The following is a 14846-nucleotide window of genomic DNA, read 5'->3' on the forward strand; positions in this document are numbered from 1 at the left end:
CACTTAACAGAAATGTCACTGTGCAGCACATGCCTGGGTTCCTGGCAATAATTGGTGTGTGTGATCTGATTCTTAGGCAGAAGCTCAGTGGGGGCTGCATTAAGGACTAATCCATGGTGTTATGGAGCATGGGCTTGGGAGTCACACAAGGACTGCAAGCCCAGCTGTCTGCTCTGCCTGTGTGACAGCAGGTTGGGGAGCTGACCTCTCTGACTCCACTCCCAGAATTCACATAATTCCCACCTCTGACTACTGTTATGACTTCTGTGTCAGCTTGATGCATTCAGGATGGCAGTCAGCAAAGCTTTCCCACAAAGAGCCAGATTGTAGCCACTTTTTGGCCAGCCATAACATCTCTGCCTCAGCTATACCGTTCAGCCCTGGAAGCAGGAGCACAGCCATTGCCAGGCAAGGGGAGGAGCCAGCTGTGTTCTAGGCAAGTCCTCCCACAGAAGCATCCCCAGCCACAGCTGGCCAGAACAGAAGGAACCCTGCCTGGGAGTCTACCCCCAGGATTTCTGCCCCTCCATTTTCTGGACCTCTGGGTCCCGAGGGTAGATTGGCTTCTGAATTAATGACTTTGGTATTCAAGTGACACCAGAGACCCCTGGCAGGTATTATGTGCTCCTTTTCAAGTTGGTCTTCCTTTCCTTTCCCTATCTTTCTCCAAAACCTCTTCATCAGACTTAGAAACCATTTCAGAGCAGGCTCAGTGTGGCTTGGATCCTTGTATGACCTGGGGCCCACTAGAGTTGCCTAGCACCTTGAGAGAAGATCGGACCACACTCCATGTCTGGCAAAGACCCAAAGTCAAAACACTGATTGTAGCTTCCACAGACTGTGGGTCACTGGTGTCTCTGTAAAGCTGAAAGATATAAGGGAGCTGGTGTCTATGCTATGGCATCTCTGCTCCTCTCTCTCCTCTCTGAGGCCTTGCCAACATAATTCCTCTTTTTCTCCTGAACCCTTTCTGCAGCACTAAGATCTCAGAAGACACAGTCTACATGGCCCTTGGTGACCCCAGGGCTTACTTACCCCAGTACCATCCACATGTCCTCTCAGAGCTCCTCCATGGACCTTCTCCTTCTGACTGGCAGAGCTGACCCTAGGTAATTACCTGCAAAGAGCTCAAAGCTGGCAAGGAAGATGCCCACTGTCAAGGTGGTAGCCACCTTCTCTGACAACAGAGTGGCCTGGGTGGCAGGCTGCCACATGAACCTTTCCCCTTTGGGGCACAGAGGAAACATCAGGGTGCATTTGCACCCCAGTACACCTCCCCCCAGAATGTGTGTGTTTGTTTTCTAGGACTTAAAGCCCAGGCCGGCTGGGAAGAGCCATCAATTAAAAAGGGTAAGGATGAACCAAAACACTAGGTTACTAAGTCAACGTCAGGGCATGTAAGTTTAAAATTGGCTTTCCTCTCAATTCTGCCACTTCTGTTTTTTTGCATATGACAATTAACAAGGGAAGAAGACCCTGGTAGCCACCTCTGGTTCCAGTCCAGCTGTGCTGGTGGTGTTGAGAGTCTGAAGGAAGCAGTCCCTGCTTTCACCACTCAGGCTTCTAAATAGATCTTGGCTCCATGCTCATTATTGATGGCCCATTTGTTTGCTACTTACTCCCCTACATATATAACTTCTACAAATTAAAATAGAAACCTCTAGACAAATGAAAACATGTTTTATTTACAAGAAAAGTCTGTACACTGTATACACATAAAAATATACAAAACCAAAATAGAAAATATCAAATTGTTAAAATGTGTACAAACACTTTTAAAATGCAACTTCTGGAAAACCTCAAGACGCACTTAATTGGAAGGATACACATTTCAGTTTAAAAATTATCATACAAAAAAATTCCCAAAGCTGTTAGAAAAGTTCACTGGTTTCCACTGGAAGGATTTTATAAGTATTTAATCCAAAGCAAAACAGGATGCATGTTATAAATGCTAGATTTATCACACCAATGCATTTAACCGGTTAGGCTATTTTCCATGGAAGCAATAAATGTTTCTTCCCCCAATCTTGTAAAAGCCATGAGTTAGTGAAAAACATCAGGGTTCAGAGTTACAATAAGGCTTCTGATGAAGATCCAATATTAGGTAGCAATTCGAGTTTCATAGTGCTTTTAAAATATTTCTGTTATGCTTTTCGTTTATCATAGTCAGAGGTTATAGAATATGTATACTGAGGGGGTGGACAACCACATTTTAATAGAAGGATGTGTAACATATGTTTCCTTCTCTTAAAAAATTAGTGTTTGCATAATTTAAAAATTTACTGTAAAGGTTACATCATAAAAATTAATGAAAAAACAATATAAAACCAATCATGTGTGTAGATACGTATATATACAATTATATAACTATATCTACATGCACACTTCTATACTAAGAGTAAGAACTATATCAATGTCTTGAATTCTTCAAATTTCATTAACCTAAACTTGTACAGAATAGACTGCATTATTTTTCTCTTACTAAAAGACTTTGATCATTTAATAAAACAAGAATCAGAAATTACATTTTATTTCCTTGAGCTATCAGAAGAATCCCTTTCATTTACCAAGTGTTTACATAATGCCGGGTGGCTGAATCATGCAGAGTAATTTCACAATGGAAATATCAAAAGTATCAAAGCCAAGGAGAAACTCAGGCATGTATTTCCAGTTAGTTTCTAAACAGAGCTGTCTCTATCCACTGTGTGGCACAGGGTAAGAGTCTAAACCAGCCAAAACACACTGGGATGCTGTGTGTCTGCCCACAATCCCCCAGCCCCACACAACCACTTTTGTCTGTTTCCTCATAGCTACGGAGAAGGGGACCAGGTACCCTCAGCCACGCGCACTGTGTCTAGTGATGGAAAACCTGGAGAACTTTGATCACGTCATTGGTGCTCATGACGTTCTTCTGTCAGTGTGGCCCATCTAAAATGGATCCCTCTTAATCCATCCAGACAGCCTGTCTGGCCCTAACCCAGAGGACAGAAGAGTCTCCCACCCCAAAGGGACAACTGGAGAAACACGATGGGGGAATTGAGGTACAGGAAGGTGTCATTATTGGTCTCCACAAAGACAGAGGGGAACGACCTGGAAGTGCAGAGGAATGTGACACTGGCCAGTGCTGAGTGCAGAGCAGCACCAGAGGCCTTCAGGAGGGATGCGAGGGTTTCCTCAGCTTCCCCTCTCCAGAGGACAGTGAGTTCTGGAAGGGGCAGAAGGGGGAAAAAGAAATCAGGTCACTCACTACTAACCACTCCTTGGAAGGTCCTGTGTCTACTGGAGCTCAGCACTGTACTCACAGGAAGTAAGCAATGTCTGATGAAACTCCGCCCCTCAGAACCAAGGAGTGCCAGGAGGAGCCTTTGCACTGATGCAGAGCAGAACACAATTGTGAGGTTGAATGATTTAAACTTTTAAACTGAAGACTGTGCAGCCAGCACTGTGTAAACACATGCGCCCACAGGGTTCAACTCCTCAGGGTTCAACAGACTCTTGATTCCCAAGACTCTTTAAGGCCATAATAAATTCACAAATTTTAATTGACTTTGCATTATGTTCATCAGTAATTCCATGTAATTTCGTGTAATTCCATGAAAATGAAAGTCCTCTTTTGTAAGTACTGGTGCTACAACAGCATGCTATTTAAAAACCTCTGAAGTGTTTTCTAGAGGCTTTGAACTTGAATATCTACATTGACCCCAATCTTTTGTTTGCTAACTGAATTCTGATGCCGCCAAAAGAAGGCTGTCCTGGATAATAAGGATGCCCATGAGTGAATCCACTTGGAAGACTATAAAAGGGGTTTTAGTAGTTGTGGGCATTTAAAATGGCAAGTCTTGGAAGATCTAGAAAGATGCCTGCACTCCAGGGGAGCAATCCTGTCAGCATCTCTGGTCGACTCCTTCCAGAGCAGGGAAGTTTCTACTCCCTTAAGTGTGTGGATATGACCCAGCTATTTCAGAAAATTAGGGAGAAGCAGGGCTGGATGGTGTCTACTCAGACATAATTTAACACATAAGACAAAACCATCCACCCCTTCTCATAGACTTGGTAAGGAAGCTCCTTGGATGGATTTTTATTAGATAATATCTCATAAATGAAAAATTTTCAAAATTGCTCCCACTTCTCTATGGGAATAAGGGGACAGAGTAGAACAGCCAGGGAGAAGCTGCCAATCTCAGTAAACCATTTTTGCTCACAGAAGCCATCCTGAAAGCACTGGAACAAACCAATCCAGAAAGATAAAAGCCTTAGCCACCAAACTCTCCCGATGGCTACACACCTTGCAAGGGAGACTGTCTTTAATTAAGCTGCTATTACTGCCCTGAAGTCTAAATTGTGCCATTGAGATATGTTTTGGTTTGATATTGGAATAATGGTATATTTAGTTAAGGTATTCTGAAATGTTTCTGTTGCACCACCAAAAATCACTGATTTATCAGGGACAGAATTTGAGGTTAAAAACCTCAGTATCACTATCAGGCTGGTATGAGTTTATTACCTGCCCGCCTCTCCATCTGAACAGGTATGATTTTCCTTGTTAAAGAGCAATGTTTTCACTCATTTTTATTTAATTTTATGGCTTTGTCATGCTGCTGACAGAAAACACAACTGTGAAAACCAGGATTGGGTTCTAAAATACTTGTCAGTTGGAAGAATTAGCTGTCAGTTTTGCAGCAGCTATAAAAACCTGTAGGAAGTCCCATAAAAGAGGCTGATGTGCGTCCCCTGCAACCTGGGGCCGAAGCTCCAAAGTCCTTCCTTCTAGTATGGAAGGTCTGATCTAGGGAGATTTCTGCTGATCAATTTGTCTGCTTGATAACTCATTCATGAGAAAATGCAGGATCTTTAAGGATGACTGCATGCATCAGTGACAGCCATGCACTGACCTCCACATGGATGAATCTAGATAGAAGGCCTCTTCTGTCACCAGCAGCGTCAGCGAAGCCTGTAGCTCCAGACATCCTGACAAAAGGCAGCCCTGACCCAAGAATGCCTGCACTTCACAAAGTATCAGACCCATGGTTTTCTGTCTAGTCTTTTTCTTGCCTCTTTTTTGAATGTTTTACTTAAAATTCCATTTCTATGCCCAAAGTACTAAAAAAATACTCAATGGCTTGGGAGAGAATTATTCTTATGGCCACCGTTACATTACGATTCAAGACTCCACATGACACTGTCTAGGACCTAGCTTCAAGTGTCCTCCATGACTCCGAGGATGGCAGTGATACCTTATTGCACATGGGTTCTGAGGCTCCTTCCTAAGACTATGCATCCCCCAGGCCGGGGGCTGGGCACTGCACCTTCCGGAAGCCTGGCAGTACCACCTTGCCCTTGCGGTGTAGGTCGGCCTGCGAGCCTGTGTTGAGACGTTGCACCAGGAGCTTCTCGAAGAGCAGCGGGTGGTAGGCGCCCAGCGTGCAGGCTGCGTCGTAATATAGCTCGTGGTAGTGACAGAGCTCGGTCTGCCGCACGGACGGAATGTACTCGTACACATGTACCTCGTCGCACATGGACATCATGATGACGATGCCTGGTGGGGAGAAAGGAAGCCTGGTGAACAGGCAAAGAAGAGCCAACCACATCTAGGAAAGGTGGAGAAGGCAGCAGAGGGCCCTGGTCAGACACTTGACTTCCGGTTGTCTTTAAATTTGCAATGTCACAACTTCCAGCAGGGGCGTGTGTGGCTCGTGGGTGTGGGGCAGGCGGTCAAGGCACACTGCACACTATGGTGGGCGTTCTTGGGGTGCGGTTTCCTTGGCCAGTGCTTGGGCCAGGGCTGCTTCCGCACATCTCATGGCAGAGCACTGCACTTAGCCTAGGCTGCCAGCTGATTCCAGGTCTGTGTTCACATCACGGACACCACTGTGAATACCCTCAGCCATCTTATCCCAAGGTTCCATTTTTGGGGATTCAGAGAGAAAATATTTGGTAAGGAAACTGCATCTGCACTGAATATATACAAATATTTTTGTCCTTGTCATAATTCACTGAACTGCTACTTCTATGGCATTTACACTCTAGGCAGTATTTTAAGTCATCTAGAGATGATTTAAAGTATAGGGGAAGAGGAGAACTTCAGCCCTGAGTACCTTAAGATTTAAGGAACAGCAGAATCTGCCCCACAAGTCGAAAAGGCAGCCAGCTAGAGTACAGATACATGAAATGGTATGGAGACACTTTCAAAGGGAAGGAAAAAGCTACTTACAATTCATTGGTTCTATGTGAAAGGTAGACAGGGAAATTTGATACCAAAGAAGAAAAATGTTTAATACTTTAAACTGTTTTTCAATCAGTGTGGTTAATTCATTTGGCATATGCATACTGTGCATTTAATTTTCTCAAGGCTGTTATTTTTTTTTATTTTTATTTATTTTTATTTTTTTTTATTGAGTTTATTGCTACATTTAGGGATACAGTACAGTTACATTCATTGTTGGGATCATGTACCTTTACATGGCAAGTCTTGATTCTCATTTTTTTCCCCTTACCTCTGCCCTCCCTTCACCCCCTCCTCCCCTCCCCATCTACAAACACTTTATTTTCATCTTTTCATTCTCTCACATTTTTTTCTTTTCCCTTTTTGTTCTTCCCCTACGTATTCAAGGCTGTTATTAGCACATAAATTTGCATTTCAATTTAGACTCTTTCAAATAATAAAAACCGAAAGTCATTATTCAATGTGTTAAACCTATATATCAGTTTTTCTAAGAGTCTTTAGTAGCACTTAGGCAGTTTTCAGAAAGCTGAGGAATACATTTCTTTGGGCTTTGAAGTGGGAACTAGGTCTTCATCCACAACTGGAGGTACAGAACAGTGCTGTGTAGTTCAGTGTGGGGTAAACAACTGGGCATGCGGAGAGGCAGGATGGGTGTTGGGGAGAACAGAGCCATATGCTGTGGGACTCTCCTCAGTGACCTTTGATATTTCTAAGCTGGGCCCAGGGCAAATCATTGGGATTTCAATAAACTTTCTTTTTAAAAAATAATTAAGCTAAGCTAAAAATCTTACCACTGTATTTCGAGAAGGGGACAAGCTATGACCATTTTAGGGTCTCCTAAATGTCTTGTGGAGAAAAATTTCTGATTGTTATCCCTGGGCCCCCAGGAGGTACTGTGGAGGCCCCCGCATGGCCCTTGGTTTGAAGATGTGCCCCCTGCACACAGCTGCCCTAGTGGGTACACTTTGTTATGGCAAAGGATGCAGAGCATGATCAGCAAAGGAAAAGGTGCAGGGAGGCCTCCAGCAGAGGCCAGGCACAGGCTTCCCAACCCCTGTGCCACAGTTATAAGGGACACCCTCCAGTCCCCAGCTATGAGCTATGACAGCTGTGTGGACGCAGTGTGTGTCCTGAATCTGTGTGATGGAATCCTGGTCCCCAGTGGATGGTATTAGGAGAACTGGTTATGCTGTGGAGCCTCATGAATGGGACTGGCATCTTCATAAGTGGGATGCAGCTGATGTCTCTCCCTGTATGGTCCTGAGAAGGCAGTGTCCACCAGGCAGGAAGAGGCCCTACCCGGAACTGGCCTTGCTGCACCCTGATCTTGGACTTTCAACCTCCAGAACTGTCACAGAGCAGCTTCTGCTGTTTAATCACCCAAAGGGACTAAGAGAACAGCACCTCTGAAGCACCATCAGCCAGGGAGGCTCATCAGGGACACAGCACTCGGGATGCTTAGTGGGCACTGCTCACACACAGCATTTGCCTGGTGCATCCCCAAGTTCTTGGTTCTTGCAAGGAATGCGGCGTTCACTGTCAGCTGCTTGGCTGCATGAACAGCATGGGTGCAGGGTGCTCCTCTTATCAGTACAGGCAGAGACACCCCAAAACCAGGCTCCCAGCCACCAGCCCAAGGCCAGAAGGAGAAGCAGTTAAGCTTGCCATAGCGACCCTTCTCTGCACAGACACCAGGTGTGTCTACACGCAAAGTCCTGTGTGCTTTTACAGTCCCGACCCACCAGAATGACACAAGGACTTCACTTCTGGTCATGCTAAAAATGCTACTGACTTGTTTTCCCATTTCCTGAGACACAGGAAGAGTACAAATGGCCTAATACTGGGTAATTCAGTAAAAGACAACTTGTAAAAATCACTTAGGGGACTTTTATGTTAAATAATTTTGTTTACTAGCTATCCAAATTAATTACTTTCATTACTAATAAAAGTTTGACTGCTTTCAGTGTGGAATTGAACTTTTTGAAAAGCAGATGAATGTTAAGTGCCTTTTGATGCATTCTTCCAAGCCAATCAGGGGGCATGCTGCCAGCTAGCTGAGATCTTTAAACAGAATTCAACTGTTAATGTTTCATATGTGGCCAAGTTTTACAGATGAATCCATACGAGGGATTCATCTGGAGATAAATAGCATTACTATTTTCCAGGCAATTACAATCCAGGAAGCATTCACTTGCCAAATTATATGTTTTTAAATATTGTATAATGCAACATAATTATCAAACTAATTAAAAGCATTTCAACTTGTCTTAATAAAATGTCATGTTACATGATTCAGCATAGTTAGCAGATGGACGCTTATTTATTTGATTTAAAACCTGGATAAGAATCACACTTAAACCCTTGTTCAGATATCACAGATTGTGAATGCACAAGGTTCTCTGTAAACCCTTACTTGCATGTACAGATGTATGTGTTGGGTCATTCGAGTCTGGCATAGTTTAGTCACTTTGCCTTGAGCTCAGTTAGGATTTCACCACAATAAGGTTGCTTTTCACCTGGCAGAATATTTAATGTAACATCCAAACTCATTAAGAATAACAGAATTTTCTCCTTGATGAAAATACCCTTTCACAAAATAGCAAAATGAATTATGGAGACGAAGCAGAATGTATTTCATGCAACAGGGGCAAATAGTTGATTACATCAATTCTAATATGCACAAGCATAATTCATATGTGAAGTTAATTAGGAGTTTCTGAGAATGTCTAGTAGAGTATTGCTGAATACGCTTCTGAAGTAGTAAGGGTCAAAGGCTGAACGTGTGCGGCTAATGTGTATCTCACAGCTGTCCTGCGATTTCTCCACAAATGTGATACCAGCCCAAGGCCAGAAGGGTTAAGCCCTCAAGAGCTCCACAAGACTTCTTAAAGAGAATAAGTGACTTTCAAAGTGGTATTTTCAGAAAACATCTATAATTAAAAGATGGATTGGAAATTTAACCTTGATATAATACAATAATAACTTAAGAAGCATCTACCACATTAAAGAAAAGAACATAATACTAAGGGCTACTCTCAACTCATTTATATTGTATTATTCGGTTCATTATTTAAAGAGAAATACAAAAAGCTATGGCAAATTTTACAAAATCACAAATAAATAAGGATGTTCAGTGGCTTATTATTTTGTGTTGATCTGAGTTTGGATGATATATTAGAAAAATTAGATCGCGAAATACATATGATAACTTATTTTTAAACATATTACTATTGTGGATATATGAAATAGACTGAAATTACAGCATCGGCTTCTGTGAATTTCAGAAACATTACTTATACCACCAGAAGAGGCTGCCTTTGAAAAGAGAGGGTGGGTGTTGGCAGTTTCTATAATAAAAATCTGGCAACCACACCCTGCACCCAAGCCAGCATGGATGAGGATGCTGGACGTGACTCCTGGCTGCAGGGCCCGCCCGTCTGATGGAGCCGGGGCCTGCCAGATCTTCCCAGACACCTTCCACACGCAGGTGGCAAGCAGTCTGCCAGGCTTCCTGACCATGGGCGAGCTAACTTGCCGTCCGTAAGATATGTAACATCAGGAGGGCAAAACAGAAGCTGTCGGGTTCCAAGTAAATCATTTCTTAGTCTGCCTGCAGCAGAATCAAAATGACTTCACTGCACCAAACAGCAAGACAAAACCTCTAAGTGTCCAAATGGGGACTCAAGGGAGTCAGATTCCTCACATGTGAGCACAGTTCCAGAAGGGCTGAGGGCAAGGAGACGAAAACCCTGCTCCAAAAGAAAACAGTCTTTGTAGATCTTCTAAATTACCTTGTTGCCTCTTTTTAATTTTAAAACTACATGTGTCTTGTATAGGTCTGCATACCCCTTTCCTGCCTCTCTGGATACACAACGGTACTCGTAAGAAAGCTCCAATGTGTTCCCTAGCCTATCTCTTTCTGCAAGCCCTAAAGACAGATGCAGCTCTGATTTGAAATATACTGGTTAATCCCTGAGAAAGGCCCCTGCCCCCACTGTCTACAGTCATCAGAAGGTTACACCCTTTGTCTGACACTAGACCTGCTAGGAATTTATCCTGAGGAAATAGTTTAAAGGGAAGAAAAAATTTTATGTCACAAAAAAAGAAACTTAGAGTATGCATTAGTACATGAACCTAGTAATGGCTCAGCAACACAAGTATCTGATGAGATTGAACATTTTGAAACAACCAAACTCCTGGACAACTAAGGGGAGGCTTAAAAGAAGATACACCTATTTAATGTAATCATTTGGCCTCTGTAATATCAAAGAAATCCAAAGTCTTTTTCACCTTGGTTATAGGGAATCAGTAGAGGCAGTTCTTTTCTGTTTGGGGAAAGTCTTATTTAAGGATGACATTTTAGACAAGGCACCTTACAATAACATTTAATATTAGCTATTGTGCTCCTGCTCATGATGACTCCAAGTCAAAAGTACTGAGTATGTTCATCTATTGGTGGAACCTCAGTTTAGCAAGGTACTTTGCTCAAGATTACCCAGCAAGTTGAGTAGTAGGACCAAGATCTGCTCCTGGTCTCTGCAGTGTGAGGAGCCCGGCATCCTGGGGAGACTGGTTCCATCAGAGAACCAGAATCCAAAGATGACAGCTAAACCTTCCATTCCCTCGCTCAGTCAGTCAGCAAATGCTTCCTGTGTGCCTGTCCTATGGTGTCTCTACCATGAGAGTTCCCTCATGTCACCATTGTTCAGATCTCAGTGTGGTCCCAACTTAGAAAGTATACATTAGAACAAAACTGGTAGCACCAGGAAGGGGGTGGGTTATTTGGTGTGTTTAAAAAGGTTTAAACAATGAGTTAATAATGTTACTGTCCTTCTTTTTATAATGTCTGCAAAGCTCTAGGTGATTCTTCCGAAAATCTGCAGAGCAAGACAGTCATTCTCTAAGGTTTGGTGAAACCTTTTATATAATATCTCTAAACTTCCTAGAGCAATGATGGCAGATTTTTCAGAGGTAAGTGTCCAAATGCAACCCCAAACCAACTTATTTATTGGAAAGCTCCAACACTGCAATTAAACATGAATATTGAGGTTTTAGTTTAGAAGAAACAACTCAAAAATTAACATCTTTTGTCTTAAAAGAAAAACAACATGTGTGCCACAGGCTTGCCATCCCTGCCCTAGACATACATGTTAATACAATGGGATTTCTTAAAACCTTATTCAGATTACCACAGATTCCCATGTAATGACTTATTACCTAAAGTCAAAATTTATTTTCAGAGTTATTTTAAAATGTCTTGAAAAATAAAAGTCAGTAATCAATGTGCCACATTTTTGGGTTTACTTTTCATGTTTAATTCAATGAATATTCACCTCTCTAATGATGAGTGTTCAAAATATCTCGTTAGGTCCTTTCCTCCCATTTCTAAATGTCAGTAATCTTATTAGAATCTTATGCATTGTTGCAGAATATTCACACCAGGGAAACTATTTGGTATTTACACATGTGGGACTTATTTATTTCACTTAGGAGTATATCTTCAATATGTATCCATTTTCCTATGAATGAATCTATTCTCTCGCTCTTTATGGCTGAGTAATATTCCATTTTATAGAAAAACCACATCTTCTTTATCCAGTTTCCAACGGATGGGCAAACAGGGTGTGATACGTAGGGGAAGAACAAAAAGGGAAAAGAAAAAAATGTGAGAGAATGAAAAGATGAAAATAAAGTGTTTGTAGATGGGGAGGGGAGGAGGGGGTGAAGGGAGGGCAGAGGTAAGGGGAAAAAAATGAGAATCAAGACTTGCCATGTAAAGGTACATGATCCCAACAATGAATGTAACTGTACTGTATCCCTAAATGTACCAATAAACTCAATAAAAAAAAAAAAAATCTCGTTAGGGAGAGCAGCTCAGTAATAAGGGATCTGATGTTAAAAAGTAGAAAACATGATTTTAAAATATTCATTTAGAAATTTGATAGGACTAAGTTCAGTATACATTATAGATATTAAAACGTTAATAACATCTTATTAATATTAAATTGAATGTGTAATGAAAGTAAAGTTTAATTCATTTATATGAATATTTACATTGTATCATTATAACCATTCACATGTTCTCTAATGCAGTGATTATTTAAAAGGCATAATAAATTATTAACTTTGATAAATTATCTCTGTATGTGACTACAAACTTCTGAAACAAGATGTTCTTCCAGCAATATTTTGGCGAAGAACTTTTTAGCATTCACTTTCTTCAATGCTAGGGCAGTGTGAGCCTCAAATCCTGTGATTATTTTTTGTCCTTTTTCTCAAAGCAGAGAAATAAGTCCTATAGGAGCAGACAAAACAAAAATATATGTGGTTGCAAATTAAGTGTTTCTGTTTATATCTGATCTCATGAGAAAGCCTGACTTCCTTCTCCACTGGAAATGGTGCTACACCCATTCTGAGCTGGGGAGGAGGACTCCCCCTGCCCATTGGCACCAGCACCAATTCTGATGCCAAACTCTCTACACCCCTGCTAGCCGAGGAGCACTCAGATTGGTGTCTGAGCAGAAACTGCATCTGATTCTTCTTCCTTTCAACATTTATTGCTTTTCTTGTCCTGGAAGAACCCACAGGAACACATGTGCACACACCCAGCTCCACACTGTGAGAGATCTGTGAGCCATGGCAGTTACTGATGGAACCAGGCTAGGGGCTGCTTTTAAAAGTGCAAAAACAATGCTATGCTTCCTGAGTGGAAGTTGTTGTTGAATGCCTTCATCTGGCCATGCTGCTTTTAAACTGGGTAACATATACAATGAAATGTATTTGTCACGACTCTGAAGGCTGAGAAGTCCAAGACTGATGCAAATCCAACGTCTGATAAGGACTCTGTTTCTGGTTTAATGATGGCTATCTTTTTTGCAGTGTCCTCACATGGTGGATGGGGTGAATTAACTTTCAAGGCATCTTATATTCAGGCATCAGTCTCATCCATGAGGGTTCAGCCTTCATGACCCAATTACTTTTCCAAAGCCCAACCCCAAAATCCATCAGCCTGTGGGCTAGGATTTCAACATAGGAATTAGAGGCCAACTGAGCATTCAGTACAATGTAATGAACCCTTTAACCATTGCCAGTGAGAGCAAGGTGTCATAAAATCATTGAGTGTTGTTGGAGGTAGGGCTTGGTTGGAAGAGATGGGTCACTGAGGATTTGACCTGGAAGAATATATCTCCCTCTCCTGCTCCTCTCTTCTTTCGATGTTCCTTGTGTGGTTGAGTACCTTTTTCCCCACCACATCCTTCTGCCATCCTGTTTCTGCCTTGGAGTCAACTGACCATAATCTAAAACTACGAGCCAAAGTAAACCTCTCCTCCTGTAAATTGTGGGTTTTGGATATTTAGTCCCAGTGACAGGAAGGCAACTGAGACAGATATTGATACTAAGAGTGGCCTCACTGCTGTGATTGTACTCAACCATGTGATTTAGAAGCCTTTGGATATGGTTCAAGGGAGGAGTTTTAAAATGCCAGCTAGAGAAGCCCTATAATGCTGTAAGCCAAGCTTGATGAGAAATTCTAGTCAGAACACCACAATGCTGATAGACATGTGGAAAGAAAGGCCAGGTTTAAAAAGCCGGGTGTGGTGATGTACACCTGTAATTCCAGCAATTGGGAGGCTGAGGCAGGAGGATCACTGCAAGTTCGAGACCAGCCTGGGCTACAAAGTTAGTTCCAGGTCAGTCTCAATTACATTGTGAGACCCTGTTCAAAAAAAAAAAAAAAAAAAAGGCCAGGCTTAGAAGATTTCTGTTGGGAACAAAGACTCCACTGTCAGTTGGACCACAGCCCATGTGTGTTAGGCTCTAGTAGAAAATTTGTCTACATTTTTCCCAGGTTCTGAGACTTTTGTCAAGACAGATGAAGGACAGTGGACTAGTTAATCTAGTTGAGGGAATTTCAAAGTAGACCATTGTTCAGGCTGTGGCATGGGAACTGTGGGCTGCCTTTAGCCAGATCTACAATGAAAATCAGGGGGAAACACTAATATCAAAAGATGAAAAGTTTGTAGTTTTAACAGAAAGGAAGCACCTCCTGCACAATCAGGGATCCTCAGAGCATGGTTACTGAAAAGATTAGTATTAGAAAAAGCCAAATACTCTGCATCAGAATAATAGGAAAGATGCCTGGAAGGCATCTCAGGAATCAGCAAGACCTCTTGGAAGAGTTGTGTGTAAAATTATAAAGCTCTCCTTTGAAAAAAGAGCCTCAAGGACCCTAGTTCAATCAAGGCTGCAACTGGAAATGCTTCCCTGGGTTCAGCCATCCAGGAACTCAGAATCCACTACAGCTATGATCCGATAGAGCTTGGTTGCTACTCCACCTAGCAGCAGACCCTGGCATCATCCACATGGTGGTGGTTTTGTAGGCATGCAGAATGCAAGAGTTATGGCAGCAGGGAGGCTTCTATCCAGATTTTGGAAGAAGGCCTGGGAAGCCAGAGAGTGTGCTGCAAAGGGCAGTTTGTGAAGCTGTGAAGGTGAAGCCCTCTGCAGGGACCTCAGAAAGGTGGAGAAGCCAAGAGCGTTAAACATCTGCTGAAGAAAGCTGCAGGCAGTGAGCAAAGCTACCTGGAGAGCAAGGCTATGAAGGCTACAATCAGAAATGCCA

General features: G+C 42.4%; 1 protein-coding gene across 1 annotated transcript in view; it reads right to left on the reverse strand.

Moving 5' to 3' along the window:
• Positions 1–1803: 1803 nt before the first annotated feature.
• Positions 1804–14846, reverse strand: part of St6gal2 (ST6 beta-galactoside alpha-2,6-sialyltransferase 2) — a 61126-nt gene continuing 48083 nt past the window's right edge. The window contains exon 7 of the mRNA XM_033761489.1: positions 1804–5536. Within this exon, the coding sequence (XP_033617380.1) occupies positions 5271–5536 (266 nt within the window). The 3' untranslated portion in view covers positions 1804–5270. The remainder of the gene's footprint in view (positions 5537–14846) is intronic.

The sequence above is a fragment of the Fukomys damarensis genome, unplaced genomic scaffold (genome assembly GCF_012274545.1).
Source record: "Fukomys damarensis isolate Sample0158 unplaced genomic scaffold, DMR_v1.0_HiC HiC_scaffold_9, whole genome shotgun sequence".
NCBI classification, from domain to species: Eukaryota; Metazoa; Chordata; class Mammalia; order Rodentia; family Bathyergidae; genus Fukomys; species Fukomys damarensis.